The sequence below is a fragment of the Ornithorhynchus anatinus genome, chromosome 1 (assembly GCF_004115215.2).
Source record: "Ornithorhynchus anatinus isolate Pmale09 chromosome 1, mOrnAna1.pri.v4, whole genome shotgun sequence".
Classification (NCBI taxonomy): domain Eukaryota; kingdom Metazoa; phylum Chordata; class Mammalia; order Monotremata; family Ornithorhynchidae; genus Ornithorhynchus; species Ornithorhynchus anatinus.
The window spans coordinates 178,449,737-178,469,446 of record NC_041728.1 but is presented as its reverse complement, the minus strand read 5'-3'; the positions used below and the strand labels follow the sequence as shown (position 1 = coordinate 178,469,446).

Genomic DNA, 19,710 nt, shown 5'->3' with positions numbered 1-19,710 from the left:
CGGAATGTACAAACCGGTAACAGATAGAGACCGTCCCTGCCCTTTGCCGGGCTTACGGTCTAATGGGGGGGGGGGGGGAACGGACAGACGAGAACAATGGCGATAAATAGAATCCAGAGCAATAAATAGAATCCACCCCTTCCTCTCTACCCGAACCGCTCCTAGGCCGACCCGAGCTCTGATCCTATCCTGCCTTGAAGACTGCGTCGGCCTCCTCGCCGACCTCCCCGCCTCCTGTCTCTCCCCGCTCCAGTCCACACTTCACTCTGCTGCCCGGATCTTTTTTCTAAAAAGCCGCCCACACACTTTGTTCCTCTGATGCAAACCTGCTCAGTGTAGGTTGATTTTTGTGTGTGTGTGTGGTATTTGTTAAGTGCTTACTTATGGGCGGTAGAGGCAAGACTATCAGATTGGACACAGTCCATAGCCTTAATCAATCAGTCGGTCTCCCCTAATGCTAACCTTCTCATTGTACTTCCAGCTCATAATAACAATAATAATAATAATGACGGCATTTAAGCGCTTACTATGTGCAAAGCACTGTTCTAAGCGCTGGGGGGGGGGGGATACAAAGTGAAAGCTCATCTCTCTCGCCACATCCTGCGACGGGCCTGGAACGCCCTCCCTCCTCAAATATGGTACTTGTCAGGTGCTTACTATGTGCCAAGCACTGGTCTCAGCACGGGGGTAGATACAAGATCATCAGGTCGTCCTCACGGTGTTCATCCTCATTTGACAGATGAGGGAACTGAGGCACAGAGAAGCGAGTTGTCCAAAGTCACGCAGCCGACAAGTGGGGGAGTCGGGATTAGAACCCAGGTCCTCCGACTCCCCAGCCCGGGCTCTTTCCACTAAGCCAGACAATGACTCTCCCTCACTTCAGAGCCCTACTGAAGGCCCATCTCCTCCGAGAAGCCTTCCCGGACTAAGCCCCGCTTTTCCTCGTCTCCCCCTCCCTCCTGCGCCGCCTGGACTCGCTCCCTTCGTTCATCCCCCTCTCCCAGCCCCGCGCCGCTTAGGTCCAGACCTGTCGGCGTGGCTCCGTGGCAAGAGCCCGGGCTTGGGAGTCAGAGGTCGTGAGTTCTAATCCCGGGTCCGCCCCTTGTCAGCCGTGTGACTTTGGGCCAGCCGCTTGACTTCTCTGGGCCTCGGTGACCTCATCTCACCAATGGGGATGAAGACCGTGAGCCCCACATGGGACACGGCGATGACCTCGTATCTCCCCCAGTGCTTAGCACGGAGTAACAGCGTGGCTCAGTAGAAAGAGCCCGGGCTCGGAGTCGGAGGTCATGGGTTCGAATCCCGGCTCTGCCACTTGTCAGCTGTGTGACCGTGGGCCAGTCCCTTCACTTCTCTGGGCCTCAGTTCCCTCATCTGTCAAATGGGGATGAAGACCGTGACCCTCACGTGGGACAACCTGATGACCCTGTATCTCCCCCAGCGCTTAGAACAGTGCTCGGCACCTAGTAAGCGCTTAACAGATACCAACATTATCATAGTAAGCGCTAAACAAATTCCGCCACCACCATTTATGTGTATTAATGTCTGTCTAGACGTGTAAGCTCGCTCTGGCTGTCTATTGTCGCATTGTCCTCTCCCCAGCGCGGAGTCCAGTGCTCTGCGCACGGTAAGCGCTCAGTAAATACGACTGAATGAATGAATAAATGAATGAATGAATGACCGAGGTAGCGTCCCACCTGCTGTGGGCAGGAGCGGGAAGAGGAGGTGGGGGAGGGGTGTGTGCATAATAATAATAATAATAATAATGTTGGTATTTGTTAAGCGTGGCTCAGTGGAAAGAGCCCGGGCTTGGGAGTCAGAGGTCATGGGTTCGAATCCCGGCTCGGCCATTTAGCTTGTGTGACTTTGGGCAAGTCACTTCGCTTCTCGGTGCCTCAGTGACCTCATCCGTCGAAGGGGGATGAAGCCTGTGAGCCCCACGTGGGACACCCTGATGACCCTGGGTCTCCCCCAGCGCTTAGAGCAGTGGTCTGCACATAGTAAGCGCTTAACAGATATCAACGTTATTATTATTAGAGCCCTGTTCTAAGCGCTGGGGGAGATCCAGGGTCATCAGGGTGTCCCACGTGGGGCTCACAGGCTTCATCCCCCTTCGACAGATGAGGGAACTGAGGCCCAGAGAAGTGGTGACTTTGCCCAAGGTGACAGAGCAGACGGGGCGGGATTGGAACTCCCGACCTGTGACTGCCCGGCCCGGCCCGGCCCGGCCCGGCCCGTTGCCACTGAGCCCCGCGGCTTCCCTGCTGCTGTGTTGGGGAGGGGGAAAGGGTGGCGGGCCCCCGGGGAAGCCCCGCTCGGGCCCCGCCCCCTCGGCGATGCCCCGCCCCCCGGACCCGCCCCTCGGCCAATCACCCCCCCGCGACACGCCTATAGGCCAATCCCCGCCCCGCGGCCAGGCCCCGCCCCCTCGGCCGCCCCTCGGCCAATCACCCTCCGGGACCCACCCCATCGGCCCATCCCCGCCCCCTCGGCGAGGCCCCGCCCCTCCACGCGCTCCCACGGCCAATCACCGCCCCGGGACACGCTCTCTCGGCCAATCCCCGCCCCGCGACTCGCCCCCTCGGCCAATCCCCGCCCCGGCCCCGCCCCCCGCCTACCCTCTCGGCCCCGCCCTCTCCCATAGGCCCCGCCCCAACCCGCCTCCCCGGGCTAAGCCTGTCCCGAGGCCCCGCCCCCGGGGAAGCCCCGCCCCCCCGCTGCCCCCGTCCCTCAAAATGAGACGAGTCGTGCGGTGGCAGGAGCAGGAGGAGCAGCAGCAGCAGGAGAAGGAGCAGCCGCCGCCGCCCTCGCTCTCGCTCCTCCGCTTCGATGTCGTTTCTGCCGCGGATGGCGCTGAGGCGGGGCGGGCTCGGGGTCCGGCCGCTCCCCGCCCGCCGCCTCCACCGCCGGCCCCCGCTCTGGGGCGGCCCGGGACCCCCGCCCGGGAGGCCGGAGGGCGGCGCGGAGGAGGAGGAGGAGCAGCAGGAGGAGCAGCAGCAGCAGCAGCAGGGGGCGGAGCTGGAGGAGGAGCTGGAGGGCGGGGTGGGGGCGGCGGGGGGCGTCCCGTCCCCGCAGCCCCCGCAGCCCCCGCAGCCCCGGAGGGTGAAGACCTTGTCGGAAATGCCGGGGCCCAAGACCCTGGCCAACCTGGTGGAGTTCTTCTGGCGGGACGGCTTCGCCCGCATCCACGAGATCCAGGTACCGCCGCTCGGGACGGGCCACGCAGCCCCACCCTCGGGCCCCCGCCCGCCCCGGGGGAGCCTCCTCCGTCCCTCCGTCCGTCCCTCCGTCCAATCGTACTGACTGAGCGCTTACCGTGTGCGCAGCACCGGACTAAGCGCTTGGAAAGCCCAGTTCAGCCCCACATTCCAACCCCCCGATTAGACCGCGAGCCCGTCCTGGGGCAGGGACCGTCGCTATCTGTTACCGATTTGTCCGTTCCAAGCGCTTAGTCCGGTGCTCTGCACAGAGTAAGCGCTCGGTAAGTACTCTTGAACGAATGAGTGAATGAATACTCTGGAATGAATGAATGGAATTCAGCCGGGGCCGCTGCGGCCGCCGCGGCCTGGACGGGGGAGGTGGGGGGGAGCGCCGAGCCCCGCTATTGGCTGGCGCCCAAACTGGCGGCCCGGCGGGCCAATGGGGTGGCTCGAAGAGGCCGGGGGGGCGGGGACGGGAGGGGACGGGAGGGGAGGGGAGGGGCGGAGGCGGCCTGGGAAGGGGCCGAATCCCCTTCATTCAATTCCGTCGTGTTTACGGAGCCCTTACTGTGGGCGGAGCAGTGGACTCAGCGCTTGCGATGGACAGTTGGGCAGCGGAGCGGGAGCATCCCTGCCCCACCACGGGCTCGCGGTGGAAGCGGCGGCCGGGCCGGGGCGCGGGGCAGCGGGCCGGGCAGCCGCGGGTGCGGGGAGCGCAGGAGCGCGGCCAGGGCTTCAGACCCAGTGAGCGCTCGAGAAATGCAACCGCAGAAAGAAAGAAGGAAGGAAGGACGGGGTGGGAAGGGACAAGGACAGAAAGAAGCCCCTGAGGGCGCGGACGGGGTGGGGCAGCGGAGAGGGGAGCGGCTGAAGGACTGCGGCCCAGCGCAGGCCAAAGCCGGGAAACGGAGCCCCTTCCTTCCTTTCTGTCCTTCCTTCCTCTTTCTTCCCTCCCTCCTTTTTTCCCTTTTTCTTCCTTCTTCTCTCCCCTTTTTCTTCCTTCTTCTCTCCCCTTTTTTTCCTTTCTTCCCCCTTTTTTCTTGCCTCCTTTCTCCTCCTTCCCTCCCTCCCTCCCTCCCATGGGCTGCGGGCCCCCGGGCTCAGCGGGATGCCTCCGCGCCGCCCGCTGCTGTCCCCGCCCCGGCCTCGCGCCGGGCGAGTCACGTGGGAGGAAGGGGTTGCCTAGGCGACCCCTGAGGCCCGGCCCGCCGGCGGGAGGGGCGGGGGGCGGAGCGAGGGGCGGGGCCCTTCCCCATTGGTGGAGGTGGAGAGGGGCCCTTCCCCCATTGGTGGAGGCGGAGGGGGGCGGGGCCTCAGCCACTCCGCGGCTCCTCGTGGCGTTGAGGGCGGGGCCGCCCACATTCCAGCGCCTCGCCCCAGCCAGGCTGGCTGCGCAGGCGCGCGGGTGCGCGCCCCCTCGGCTTCGCCTGACAGGAAATTCATTCATTCATTCACTCACTCACTCATTCATTCATTCCATTCATTCACTCATTCATTCATTCATTCAACCCCTCACTCAGCCCGTCAGTCGTATTGATTGAGCGCTTACCACATGCAGAGCACTGTACTAAGCCCTCGGGAGGGCACGGTGTAACCAAAGAACAGACACATCCCCTGCCCACAAAGAGCTTACAGGCCGGGGAGGGAGACATTAATAGAAATAAATACGTGACAGATAGGTATGAATAGTAATGAGGGCCTCTGTTAAGCGCTTACTATGGGCCGAGCACTGTTCTAAGCGCTGGGGAGGATACAAGGTCATCAAGTGTCCCACGTGGGGCTCACCGTCTTCATCCCCATTTTACAGTTGAGGAAACCGAGGCACAGAGAAGTGAAGTGACTTGTCCAAAATCACACAGCTGACAAGTGGCGGATCCGCGATTTGAACCCATGACCTCTGAGTCCTCAGCCCGTCCTCTTTCCACTGAGCCACGCTGCTGTGGGACAGGGAACGGGGCGTTCGTTCGTTTAATCATTCATTCAGTCGTATTTATTGAGCACTTACCGAATGCAGAGCACTGTGTTAAGCGCTTGGGAAAGTACTATACACCAATAAACGGTGACATGCCCTGCCCCCAACGAGCTTACAGTCTAGAGGGAGGGAGACAGACCTCAAAACAAATCAAATGATGTCAGGGTGACGCAGAAAGGAGCTGGAGATGAGGAAAAGGGGGGATTTGTCTGGGAAGGCCTCCTGGAGGAGGTGAGGTTTCAGTAGGGCTTTGCAGGGAGGAAGAGAGAGAGTGAGGAGGGAAGGCATTCCAGGCCAGAGGCGGCAGAGGAGCGGAGTGTGCGGGCCGGGATGGAGAAGGAGAGAAGGGAGGTGAGGTAGGAGGGGGCAAGGGGATGGACTGCTTTGATGCCAAGAATGAGGAATTTTTGCTTGATACGTAGGTTGCTAGGCAACTAGTGGAGATTTTGGAGGAGGGGGGTGACATGCCCAGAGTGCTTCTGTAGAAAGGTGATCCGGGCAGCAGAGTGAAGTATGGACTGAAGTGGGGAGAGACAGGAGGTTGGGAGATCAGAAAGGAGGCTGTTGCAGTCATCCAGTCAGGATAGGAGTGACTGTACTAGCAAGGTAGCGGTTTGGATGGAGAGGAAAGGGCGGATCTTGGCAATGTTGTGAAGGTGAGACCGGCAGGTTTTGGTGACGGATTGGGTGTGTGGGGTGAATGAGAGAGCGGGGTCAAGGGTGATACCAATTTTGTGGGCCTGTGAGACGGGAAGGATGGTGGTGCCGTCCACAGTGACGGGAAAGTCAGGGAGAGGACAGGATTTGGAAGGGAAGATGGGGAGCTCAGTCTTGGACATGTTGAGCTTTAGGTGCGGGTGGATGGACATCCAGGTGGAGACATCCTGAAGGCAGGGGGAGATACGCGCTTGGAGGGAGAGAGAACGGGGAGGAGATGTAGATTAGGGTATCATCCACATAGAGATGATAGTTGAAGCCATGGGAATGAATGAGTTCACCAAGGGAGTGAGTATAGATGGAGAACAGAAGGGGACCAGGAACTGACCCTTGAGGAACCTCTACAGTTAGGGGTTGGGAGGGGGAGGAGAAGCCCGCAAAGGAGACCGAGAATGAACGGCCAGAGAGAGAAGTACAGTGCTCTGCACAGAGTAAGCGCTCAATAAATACTACTGAATGAATAAGAGGAGAACCGGGAGAGGACAGAGTCCGTGAAGCCAGGGTTGGCGAATGTGTTGAGGAGAAGGAGCTGGTCGACAGTGTCAGAAGCATCTGAGAGGTCAAGGAGGATTAGGATCGAGTAGGAGCCATTGGATTTGGCAAGAAGGAGGTCACGGGTGACCTGTGAGAGGGTGGTTTCGGTGGAGTGGAGGGGACGGAAGCCAGATTGGAGGGGATCCAGGAGAGAGCCGGAGGAGAGGAATTCGAGGCAGCGAGTGTAGACGACTCGCTCCCGGAGTTTGGAGAGGAAGGGTAGGAGGGAGATGGGGCGATAACTGGAGGGGGCTGTGGGGTCAAGGAAGGGTGTTTTTTTTTTAGAACGGGGGAGACGTGGGCGTGTTTGAAGGCAGAGGGGAAGAAGCCGGTGGAGAGTGAGTGGTTGAAGATGGAAGGTAAGGAGGGGAGGAGGAAAAGGGTGAGAGTTTTTATAAGATGAGCGGGAATGGGGTCTGAAGCAAAGGTGGAGGGGGTGGCACTTGCAAGGAGGGGAGGAGATCTCCCTCTGAGGATACTGCTGGGAAGGATGGGAAAGAAGAGGTGGGGGGGGGGAAAGGAAAGGCTAGAGGGGTGACTTTGGGAAGCTCAGACCTGATGGTGTTAATTTTCCTAATGAAGTAGGTGGCCGGATCGTTGGGGGTGAGGGACGGAAGAGGGGGAGGAACCGGGGGCCTGAGGAGGAAGTTAGACGTCTTGAAGGCAGGAGGACCTCTGACCCTGGAGAGAGGGAGAGAGAACAGATGAGATGTAGATTTGGATATCATCCGCATAGAGATGGTAGATGAAGCCGTGGGAGCGAATGAGTTCTCCAAGTCTAATATACAGTTATTCCTGTGTATCTTATTTATGTTGGAAAGCAACTTGACTTCCGTTTTTTGAGAGAGCCCTGGTTTTTCACTCTAAATGTTGCTTCTAGGGCTTGGCTTGTTTGAGTGCTCAGGAGTCATAGAGAAGGCAAGCAGTTACTAGTGTTAGCAGTGGTGGGAGTAATAGTATTAGCAGCGTGGCTCAGTGGAAAGAGCCCAGGCTTGGGAGTCAGAGGTCATGGGTTTGAATCCCGGATCTGCCACTTGTCAGCTGGGTGACTGTGGGCAAGTCACTTCGCTTCTCTGTGCCTCAGTGACCTCATCTGTAAAATGGGGATGAAGACTGTGAGCCTCAGATGGGACAACCTGATTACCCTGTATCTACCCCAGCGCTTAGAACAGTGCTCTGCACATAGCAAGCGCTTAACAAATCCCAACATTCTTAGTTATAATAATAATAATGCTAATAACAGTGATATTTGTCAAAGCGCTTACGATGTGTCAGGCACTGTTCTAAGCGCTAGGGTAGATGCAAGCTAATCAGTTCCGACACAGAACCTCTCCCGCCTTGGGCTCACAGTCAAAGTAGGAAGGAGAACAGATATTTAATCCCTATTTTATGGTTGAGGAAACTCTTAGGCCCAGAGAAGTCAAGTGAGTTGCCCAAGGTCACACAGCAGGCAGGTGGTAGAGTCGGGATTAGAAGCCTGGTCTTCTGCCTCCCAGGCCCGTACGCTTTCCGCTAGGCTACGCTGCTTTCCAATACTAGTAGTAGTGAGAGTAGAAATGGAAGTAGAAGTAATATTCATTCAGGTGTATTTATTGGGTGCTTTCTGTGTGCAAAGCACTGTGCTGAGTGCCTGGGAGAGTAGAGTGTAACAACAAGCAGACACATTTCCTGCCCACAACGAGCTCACAGTCTAGGAGTAATAATAGTAGAACTAATAGCAGTAACAGCAGACGCAGAAGTAATAGTTTTATTTATTCAACTCCTGGGTGCAGCAATCTGTTTTTTTTTTGTTTTTGATGGTAAGCACTTAGCCTGTGTTTATCATTAGTTTGTGCCAAGCACTGTTCTAAGCACCGGGGTATATACAAGTGAATCAGGTTGGACACAGTCCCTGTCCCACGTGGGGCTCACACTCTTAATCCCTATTTTACAGAAGGGGGAACCGAGGCCCAGAGGAGTGAAGTGATTTTCCCAGGATCGCACGACCGAGAAGTGGCAGAGGCGGGATTAGAACCCAGAGTCTCTGATTCTCAGACCCGTGCTCTATCCGCCGGACCACACTGCTTCTCCACTCTTCTAGACTCTAGAACAGTAAGCTGTTCTAGACCGTAAGCTCGCTGTGGACAGGGAATGTGTTTGCTTATTGTTATTTACACTCTCCCAAGTGCTTAGTACAGTGCTCTGCACACAGTAAACGCTCAATAAATATGATTGAATGAACAAATGAGCATTCTGAGCAGTTGGGAAAGTATAAAGAAGTGACGTGTTCCCTGGTCACAGGGAGCTTCCACTGAAATTTCGTGGAGATAAATGTAGCAGCGTGGCATAGGAAGGTCATGGGTTCTAATCCCCACTCCGCCACCCATTTGCTGACCTTGGGCAAATCACTTCACTTCTGCACCTCAATTACCTCATCTGTCAAATGGGGATTGAGACTGTGAGCCCCATGTGGGACAGGGACTGTGTCCAACCCGATTTGCTTTTACCCGTCCCAGCGCTTAATACAATGCCTGGCCCATAGTGAACGCTTAACAAATACCATCATTATTATAACTGTAATGTTTCCTGACTTGTAACGATTGCTCCAAAAAGCAGAAGGGAAACCATGTCAGTTGTACTTATTGTGTGCAACTCACCGTACTAAGCGCTTGGGAGAGTACATTATAGCAGTAGACACATTCCCTGACACAATGAGCTTAAAGCTTAAGCAGCTGTATTATTATTATCATCAAGGGAATGTATCTGTTATTCTGTTGTACTCTCCCAAGTGTTTAGTACAGTGCTGTGCCCACAGTAAGTGCTTGATAAATACAATTGAATGAATGAATGAATGAATGAAAGTGCCGTCGAGTCGTTTCTGATTCGTAGCGACTCTATGGATGGATTTTCTTCAGAACGTCCAGTCTCCTGCCATAATCCGTAACCTTGCTAACGGTTCTTCCGTTATCGTCGTTATGGTCTCTCTCCATCTACCTGCCGGTCTGCCTCTTCCACGGTTCCCCTGGACTTTCCCTAGCATTAGTGTCTTCTCCGGAGAATCAGTCCTCCCGATGATGTGTCCAAAATATGCTCATCTAAGTCGAGTCATTTGGCCTTCCAAAGAGCACCCTGGCTTAATTTGCTCCAAAATCCAGGGGTCGTTTAGGTAAGGGAAGAGGGTCCTGTGCTCCGTGCCATTCGGCGTTGGATCTCCTGTTCTTCCCACCGGGGGCCTCTCTCTGGAGGGATCGGGATGTGGGGCCGCGAGAGACAGCGGTGGGCGTGTGGGTGGGCTTGGTCCGGCCCTGCCCGTGGAGGTCAGCGGGGGTCATCCCAATGGCGAGGGTTGACCAGACCGCCCGGCCTGAAGCGGGGTGGAGAGGGGGAGGGGGCGGCCGGCCGGGCCTGGCTTCTCTCCTCAGTGTCCGTTCTGTGCGCTCTGGCAGCAAAAACACAGCCGGGAATACGGGAAGATCTTCAAGTCTCACTTCGGCCCCCAGTTTGTGGTGTCCATCGCCGACCGAGACATGGTGGCCCAGGTCCTCAGGGCCGAGGGGCCGGCCCCGCAGAGGGCCGACATGGGATCCTGGCAGGAGTACAGGGACCTCCGCGCGCGAGCCACGGGACTGATTTCGGCGTGAGTACCGCTCCTTCCGTTCGTCCATCACCCATTGGTATTTATGGGAGAGCTTCCTGTGTTCAGAGCACTGGACTAAGTGCTTGGGGAAGGTACAGAGAAGAAGCGTGGCTTAGTGGAAAGAGCCCGGGCTAGGGAGTCAGGGGACGTGGGTTCTAATTCCAGCTCCGCCACTTGTCTGCTGTGTGACCTTGGGAAGCCATTAACTTCTCTGGGCTTCAGGTACCTCATCTGTAAAATGGAGATTAAAACTGTGAGTCCCAAGTGGGACAACCTGACTACCGTATTTCTACCCCAGTGCTTTGAACAGTGCTTGGCAAATAGTAAGTGCATAACAAATACTATAATTACCCTACCCAAATTACTATTCCAATACAACAATAAACAGTAACTCTTCCTGCCCCCAGTGAGCTCACAGTCCCTTTGGTATTTCCTCTGTGCAGAGCAAGCACTCAACTAAGTGCTAGAGACAATAATAATAATAATAATAATAATAATAATGGTACTTGTTGAGCGCTTAGTGTGTGCCAAGCCCTGGGATAACTACAAGTTAACTGATTAACTACAAGTTAATCAGGTTGGACACAGTCCCTGTCCCACGTGGCGGCTCACACTCTTAATCCCCATTTTACAAAAAGGGTAACTGAGGCACAGAGAAGTCAAGTGACCTGTCCAAGATCTCACAGCAGACAAGTGGCAGAGTCAGGATTAGAACCCATGGTCCATCTGACTCCCAGGCACGTGCTCTATCGACGGTACCGCAGAGTCGGCAGACACATTTCCTGCCCACAGCGAACTCAGACTTTAGAGGGGGACACGATCGATTGTATTTATTGAACGCTTCCTTTGTGCGGAGCGGTGCCCTACGTGCTTGGAAGAGTACAATACAACAGAGTTAGCAGAAATGCACGCCGGAGCTTAGAGTCATGAGGGGGAGACAGACGTTAAAATAAATGACAGATACGGATATAAGTGCCGTGGGGCTGGGGGTGAACGAAGGGTATAAATCCAAGTAGGGGAAAAGAGGGTTTAATCAGGGAAGGTCTCTCGGAGGAGCTGTGATTTAAATAAGGCTTTCAAGCCGGCGAGCATGATTGTCATTAATATAGATAAATAATTATAGACTTTAAAGATATGGACGTAAGGGCCACAGGGTTGGGGGCAGGGGAGGCGAATATTGACCTCCCCCACAGCCCCTCACCCCGGCATGGTCTAGAGTCCTCTTCTCCAGCTCTCTTCCTCAGCCCAGATCTTCCGCCTTCACCCAGGGGAAGAGTGGAGTCATTTATTCATTCAGTTTTATTTATTAAGCACCTACTGTGTGCAGAGCACTGTACTAAGCGCTTGGGAGAGCACAATAGAACAATAAACAAGACACATTCCCCGCCCACAGCGAGCTTACGGTCAAGAGGATGAGTGCCCCGGGCACATCCCCTCATCCTGTTCACTCCCTGTTCACTCCCTCCGCTGCCTCTCATGAGTCTTCATCAGTCATCATCATTAGTGGTGTTTATTGAGCGCTTACTATGTGCAGAGCACTGTACTAAGCACTTAGGAGAGTACAATAGAATTAGCAGTCATATTACCTACCCATAGTGAGCTTAGAGTCTAGAGGGGGAGACTGACATTAATATGAATAAATAAGTAATTTATAATGTATCATTTAAAGATATGTAGTCATGCAGTTGTACTTAATGTGTGCAAAGCACTGTACTAAGCGCTTGGGGGAGTACAATATAACAGTAGGCACATTCCCTGCCCACAGCGAGCTTAGAGTTTAAGCAGCTTTATTATTATTGTCAAGGGAATGTATCAGTTTATTATTCTTTTGTACTCTCCCAAGCATTTAGCACAGTGCTGTGCACACAGCGCTCGATAAATACAGTTGAATGAATGAAAGTGCCGTCGAGTCGTTTCCGATTCGTTGCGACTCTGTGGATGTATTTTCTTCAGAACGTCCCATCTCCTGCCACAATCCGTAACCGTGCTAGCGGTTCTTCCGTTATCGTCGATACGGTCTCTATCCGTCTAGCTGCCCTTCTGCCTCTTCGCCGTTTTCCCTGGACTTTTTCTAGCATTAGTGTCTTCTCCAGAGAATCAGTCCTCCCGATGATGTGTCCAAAATAGGCTCATCTAAGTCGAGTCATTTGGCCTTCCAAAGACCACTCTGGCTTAATTTGCTCCAAAATCCATTTGTTTGTATTTTGGGCAGCCCATCGTACTATTTAATGAGGAGTAGTGACAGATCGTAATGATTCCCAAGCAGAGGGAACAGGGAGAAAGGGCAGGGGAGAGTCCTAATGCATCCCGCCAGTCGCGGACGTCGGTTGTTTTCTTCCCCCCTCAGGGAGGGAGAGCAGTGGCTAAAGATGAGGAGTGTCCTAAGGCAAAGAATTCTGAAACCCAAAGATGTGGCCGTTTTTTCTGGAGAAGTCAACCAGGTCATCGCTGACTTGATTAAGAGAATCTACACCCTCCGGAGCCAAGAGGCGGATGGGGAAACCGTAACCGACGTTAACGATCTCTTCTTCAAGTACTCCATGGAAGGTACTGCCGGTCAAGGAGTGCCGGGGGGCAGGGGCAGGCGGCCGGGGAGCCGGGCCAGGGCCAGGGAAGAAGAGGGAGCCGAGGGGGACAACTGATGGGGAAGTGCTGGGCTTGCTTTGCTGCCACAGGCAGGCAGCCCTGGAAATGTTGGGCTTGTTTTTCACTTGCTCTCCCTCTCTAATCCTGCAAAACTGGAGGAATAGTAGGAGGAGGAAGAGGAATAGCAGCAGGAGGAGGACTAGCAGGAGGATTACTCTCCCTCTCTGATCCTGCAAAACTGGAGAAATAGGAGGAGGAATAGCAGGAGGAGGAGGGGGAATAGCAGCAGGAGAAGGAGGAGAAATAACAGGGGGAGGAAGAAGAGACGGAGGAGGAATAGGAGAAGGAGGAGCAGGAGGAGGAGGAAGAATAGCAGGAGGAGGAGGAGGAATAGCAGCAGGAGGAGGAGGAGGAGGAGGACAGGGATGAGAAACAGGTAGAGGAGTAGCAAGCAGCACAAATAGCACTTGTAAAATTAGTAGCACTGTGGAGTTCCCTCAAGTGTCAGTTTTGGGTCCCCTTCTATTCGCCATCTACACCCACTCCTTTGGAGAACTCATTTGCTCCCATAGCTTCAGCTCCCACCTCTATGCACACGATTCTGAAATCTATATCTCTAGCCCCGATCTCTCTCCCTCTTTGCAGTCACGCATTTCCTCCTGCCTTCAAGTCATCTCTACTTGGATGTCCTGCCATCGCCTCAAACTTCACATGTCCAAATCAGAATTCCTTATCTTTCCATCCACACCCTGTCCTCCCCATGACTTTTCCATCACCATAGATGGCACCACCATCCTTCCCGACTCAGAAGCCCATAATTTTGGTGTTATCCTTGACTCCTCTCTCTCATTCGACTCACACGTTTAATCCATCACTGTTGATTCAGTGACATCACTAAAATCCACCCTTTCCTTTCCATCCAGACTGCTACTCCATTAATCCGAGCACTTCTCCTATCCCTCCTTGATTGCCGCATCAGCCTCCTCGCTGACCTCCCTGCCTCCTGTCTCTCCCCACTCCAGTCCATACTTCGCTCCGCTGCTCGGATCATTTTTCTACAGAAACGTCAGGCCGTGTTTTCCCACTCCTCAAGAACCTCCATTGGTTGTCCCCCACCACCGTATCACACAGATTGGCTTTAATGAATTAAATCATATTTATTGAGCACTCACTGTGTGCAGAGCACTAAGCGCTCGGAAAATACAATTCCGCAACAAATAGAGACAATCCCTACCCAACAACGGGCTCACAGTCTAGAAGGGGGGAGATAGCAAAACAAGTAAGCAAGTATCAATAGCATCAATATCAATAAATAGAATTATAGATATATACACATCATTAATAAAATAGAATCATAAATATATACACACACACAAGTGCTGTGGGGAGGGGGGATAGAACATGAGGGAGTCGGAGTGATGGGGGGGAGGAGGAGCAGAGGAAAAGGGGGGGAAAAGTCTGGGAAGGCCTGGAGAAGGTGAGCTTTCAGTAGGGCTTCGAAGCGGGGGAAGTGTATATTTTGGCAGATGTGAGGAGAGAGGGCATTCCAGGCCAGAGGTAGGATGTGGGCCGGGGGACGACGGCGGGACAGGCGTAAACGAGGCCCAGTGAGGAGGTGAGCGGCAGAGGAGCAGAGTGTGCGGGCTGGGCTGTAGAAGGAGAGAAGGGAGGTGAGGTAGGAGGGGCCCAGGTGATGGACAGCTTTGAAGCCAAGAGTGAGGAGGTTTTTTTTGCTTGTTAGGGAGGTAGGATAGAGATTTTTGAGGAGCGGGGTGACCTGCCCAGAGCGTTTCTGTAGGAAGATTCATTCATTTCATTCAATCGTATTTATTGAGCGCTTACTGTGTGCAGAGCACTGTACTAAGCACTTGGAATGTACAATCTGGCAACAGATAGAGACAATCCCTGCCCAACAACAGGCTCAAAGATAATCTGGGCAGCAGAGTGAAGTACAGACTAAAGTGGGGAGAGATAGAAGGTTGGGAGGTCAGAAAGGAGGCTGATGCCGTCATCCAGTCCGGGATAAGATGAGAGACTGTACTAATGTGGTAGCGGTTTGGATGGAGAGGAAAGGGCCGATCTTGGCAATATTGTGAAAGTGAGACGGGTAGGTTTTGGTGACGGATTGGGTGTGTGGGGTGAATCAGAGAGTCAAGGATGACACAGAGGTTGCGGGCCTGTGAGACGGGAAGGATGGTAGTGCCGTCCACGGTGACGGGGAAGTCAGGGAGAGGACAGGGCTTGGGAGGGAAGATGAAGAGCTCAGTCTTGGACATGTTGAGTTTTAGGTGCTGGGCGGACATCCGGGTGGAGACGTCCTGAAGGCAGGGAGAGATACGAGGCTGGAGGGAGGGAGAGAGAACAGAGGAGGAGATGGAGATCAGGGTATCATCCACGTAGAGATGATAGTTGAAGCCATGGGAGCGAATGAGTTCACCAAGGGAGTGAGGGTAGATGGAGAACAGAAGGGAACCGAGAACTGACCCTTGAGGAACCCCTACAGTTAGGGGATGGGAGGGGGAGGAGGAGCCCGCGAAGGAGACTGAGAATGAACGGCCAGAGAGGGAAGAGGAGAACCGAAAGAGGATGGAGTCAACGAAGCCAAGGTTGGATAATGTGTTGAGGAGAAGGGGCTGGTCGACAGCGTCAGAGGCATCTGAGAGGTCGAGGAGCATTAGGATAGAGTAGGAGCCATTGGATTTGGCAAGACGAGGTCACGGGTGACCTTTGAGAGGGTGGTTTCGGTGGAGTGGAGGGGACGGAAGCCAGATTGGAGGGGGTCCAGGAGAGAGCCGGAGGAGAGGAATTCGAGGCAGCGAGTGTAGACGACTCGCTCCCGGAGTTTGGAGAGGAAGGGTAGGAGGGAGATGGGGCGATAACTGGAGGGGGCTGTGGGGTCAAGGAAGGGTGTTTTAGGATGGGGGAGATGTGGGCATGTTTGAAGGCAGAGGGGAAGAAGCTGAGTGCTTTAAAGCACTGTCACCTTGCCCTTTCCTATCTTACCTCCCTGATTTCCTTTGGAGAGAAAGGGTAGGAGGGAGATGGGGCGATAACTGGAGGGGGCTGTGGGGTCAAGGAAGGGTGTTTTAGGATGGGGGAGACATGGGCATGTTTGAAGGCAGAGGGGAAGAAGCTGAGTGCTTTAAAGCACTGTCACCTTGCCCTTTCCTACCTTACCTCCCTGATTTCCTGCTACAACCCAGCCCACACACTTGGCTCCTCTAAAGCTAACCTACTCACCGTACCTCGATCTTTTCTGTCTCTCCACCTACCTCTCACCCACGTCCTGCTTCTGACCTGGAATTCCCTCTCTCTTTATAGCCAACAGCCAGTGACTCTCCCCACCTTCAAAGCCTTATTGTAGGCACATCTCCAAGAGGCCTTCCCTGACTAAGCCCCATCATTTCCCTTTTTCCCCACTCCTTTCATAGTTGTCCTGACTTGCCCCGTTGACTCACCGCCCACCCAGCCCCACAGCACTTTCGTCCCTATCTGCAATTTATTTACTTATATTAATGTTTGTCTCCCCCTTCAGGCTACAAGATCGTTATGGGGAGGGAATGTGTCTGTTATATTGTTGTGTGGTACTCCCCCAAGTGCTTAGTACAGTGTCCCGCACACAGTAAACACTCAATAAAAGCAACTGATTAATAGTAGTAACAGCACTAATCGTTATAGGGGTAAAGCAAAACAGATAGTAGCAGCAGCACGAGCGAGCGGGAAGAGCCTGGGCCTAGGAGTCAGAGGACCTGGGTTCTAATTCTGGCTCTTCCACTTATCTGCTTATGTGACTTTGGGTGAGTCACTTAACTTCTCTATGCCTCAGTTCCCTCATCAGCAAAATGGGGATTCAGTCATGACTCAGTGGAAAGATCACAGGCTTGGGAGTCAGAGATCCCGGCTCTGCCGCTTGTCAGCTGTGTGACTGTGGGCAAGTCACTTAACTTCTCTGTGCCTCAGTTCCCTCATCTGGAAAATGGGGATTAAGACTGTGAGCCTCACATGGGACAACCTGATTACCCTGTATCTACCCCAGCACTTAGAACAGCGCTCTGCACATAATAAGCGCTTAACAAATACCAACATTATTATTATTATTATTATTACCTGTCCTCCCTCCTACTTAGATTGTGAGCCAACATGGGGGATAGGGACTGTCACCAACCTGATTATCTTGTGTCTACTCCAGTGCTTAGAAGAGTGCTTGACTGTTTCCCCCTCTAGAATGTAAGCTCATTGTGAGTGAGGAATCTGTCCATTATGTTATGTTGTACTCTCCCAAGTGTTTAATACAGTTCTCTGGACACAGTAAGTGCTCAATAAATACAGTTTACTGACTGGCTGACTGACTGCTTGATGACATGTAGTAAGCACTTAACAAATCTCCTTCTCCTCATCCTACTCCACCTCCTTTTCAGTCAGTCACTCGTATTTATTGAGTATTTACTGTGTGCAGAGCACTGTATTAAGCACTTGGGAGAGTATGACAGACACATTCCCTGCCCATAAGGACCTTCAGTCTAGAGGGGGAGATAGAGATTAAATAAATTACAGATATGTGTGTAAGTGCTGTGGGGCTGGGAGTGGGGATGAATAAAGGGAGCAAGTCGGGGCAAAACTGAAGGAAGTAGAAGAGGAAAGGGGGGCCAAGGGAAGGATCCTTGGAGGAGATGGGTCTTCAATAAGGCTTGGACGGTGGGGAGTGTCATTGTCCGTCGGATATGAGGAGGGAAGGCGTTCCAGGCCGGGGGTAGGATATGGGTGAGAGGTCGGTGGCGAGATAGATGAGATCGAGGCACAGTGAGAAGGTTAGCAGTAGGGGAGCAAAGTGTGCCAGCTGGGTTGTAGTAGGAGAGTAGCGAGGTGAGGTAGGAGGAAGCAAGTTGATTGAGGGCTTTAAAGCCGATGGTGAGGAATTTCTCCTTGATGCGGAGGTGGATGGCTAACCACTGGGGGGTTCTCGAGGAGTGGGGAAACATCCCCTGAACGTTTTTGAAGAAAATCTGGGCAGCGGAATGAAGTGTGGACTGGAGTGGGGAGAGACAGGAAGCAGAGAGGTCAGCAAGGAGGCTGATATAGTAAACAAGGCGAGATAGGATAAATGCTCGGATTAAGGTGGTAGCAATTTGGATGGAGAGGAAAGGCAGATTTTAGCATTGTTGTGAAGTTGGAACCGACAAGATTTAGTGATGGATTGAATATGAGAGTTAAATGAGATAGAAGAGTCAAGGATAACGCCAAGGTTACGAGCTCAGGAGACAGGAAGGACGATGGTGCCGTCTACAGGGATGGGAAAGTCAGCGGGAGGACCAGGTTTGAGTGAGAAGATAAGGAGTTCTGTTTTAGACATGTTAAGTTTCTCCTCCTCCTCCTTCTTTCTCTTCCTCCACCTTCTCTTCCTCCTATTATTCTTTTTCCTTCTCCCTCTCCTATTTTTTCTTCTCCTATTCTTTCTCCTCCTCCTTCTTTCTCCTCCTTCTATTCTTTCTCTTCCTTCTATTTGTTCTCCTCCTTCTCCTCCTATTTGTTCTCCTTATCCTTCTCCATTTTTTCTCCTCCTCTTCTTTCTCCTCCTTCTCAATCTATCCTTTTTCCTCCTCCTCCTCCACTTCTTTTTCTTTCTCTTCTTTCTCTGTCTCTTCCTTCTGCCTCCTCCTCCCCTCCTTCTCTTTTCTCCTTCTCTTTTCTCCTCCTTCTCTTTTCTCCTCCCCTCCTCCCTCTTCTTTCTCCTCCTTTTCTTTCTTCTGCCTTCTTCCCACCCCCCGCCCTCCTCCTCCTCCCTCCTCCTCTTTTATAAGTGGGTCTTGTCTCTCCTCCCAACCCCCGTGTCTAGGAGTGGCCACCATCCTGTATGAGTGCCGTTTAGGCTGCCTGGAAGACCCCATCCCCGAGCTGACCTCGGAGTACATCGAAGCACTGGAGTTGATGTTTAGCATGTTCAAGACCACCATGTATGCTGGGGCCATTCCCAGGTGGCTCCGTCCACTCATCCCGAAACCCTGGAGGGAATTCTGCAGATCCTGGGATGGACTCTTCAAATTTAGTAAGTCTGGCAAAACAGGTTGGGAAGGAGAGGAGAGGCCCTCTTCTTAGATACTCTATTCTTCGGGACCCGGTGGGACCCAGAAGCAGCATAGCTTAGTGGAAAGAGCCCAGTCTGGGGAGCCAGAGGACCTGGGTTCTAATCCCAACTCTGCCACTGACCTGCTGGGTGACCTCGGGCAAGTCACTTCACTTCCCTGGGCCTCCATTCCCTCACCTGTAAATTGGGGATTAAATACCTCTTCTCCTTGACTCATCTCTCTTATTCAACCCACGTATTCAATCTGACACCAAATCCTGTCGATCCACCTTCTCACCGTCATTAAAATCCAACCTTTCCTCTCCGTTCAAACTACTATCACATTGATCCAGTTATTCTACCCCGGCTTGACTATTGCATCAGCCTCCTTGCTGACTTCCCTGCTTCCTGTCTCTCCCTACTCCAGTCCATACTTACTTCCGCTGCCCGGATCATTTTTCTATAAAATCATTCAGTCCATTTTTCCCCCACTCAAGAACCGCCAGTGGTTGCCTATCCACCTCCACATCCCACAGAAACTCCTTATCATAGGCTTTAAAGCACTAAATCACCTTGCCATGTCCTACATGTAGAAGCAGCATGGCTCAGTGGAAAGAGCACCGAGTAGGGAGTCAGAGGTCGTGGGTTCCAATCCCGGCTCTGCCACTTGTCAGCTGTGTGACTTTGAGCCAGTCACTTAATTTCTCTGTGCCTCAGTTACCTCGTCTGTAAAATGGGGATTAAGTCTGTGAGCCCCACATGGGACAACCTGATTACCTCATACCTATCCCAGTGCTTAGAGCAGTGCTGGCACATAGCGCTTAATAAATGCCGTTATTATTGTGAAGCAGCGTGACTCAGTGGAAAGGGCCTGGGCTAGGGAGTCAGAGGTCATGGGTTCAAATCCCAATCAACCACCTATCAGCTGTGTGACTTTGGGTAAGTCACTTAACTTCTCTGTGCCTCAGGTCCCTCATCTGTAAAATGTGGAAGACGGTGAGCCCCACGTGGGACAACCTGATCA

At 53.3% G+C, this 19,710-nt stretch overlaps 1 protein-coding gene across 1 annotated transcript in view; it reads left to right on the top strand.

Annotated features, from left to right (window-relative positions):
• The first annotated feature begins 2,829 nt into the window (after positions 1 to 2,829).
• Positions 2,830 to 19,710, top strand: part of LOC100089911 (cytochrome P450 27C1) — a 40,363-nt gene continuing 23,482 nt past the window's right edge. Inside the window, exons 1-5 of the mRNA XM_029063000.2 lie at positions 2,830 to 2,948; positions 3,060 to 3,198; positions 9,849 to 10,039; positions 12,387 to 12,586; positions 18,459 to 18,668. Coding sequence (XP_028918833.1) covers positions 2,830 to 2,948; positions 3,060 to 3,198; positions 9,849 to 10,039; positions 12,387 to 12,586; positions 18,459 to 18,668 — 859 coding nt within the window. The remainder of the gene's footprint in view (positions 2,949 to 3,059; positions 3,199 to 9,848; positions 10,040 to 12,386; positions 12,587 to 18,458; positions 18,669 to 19,710) is intronic.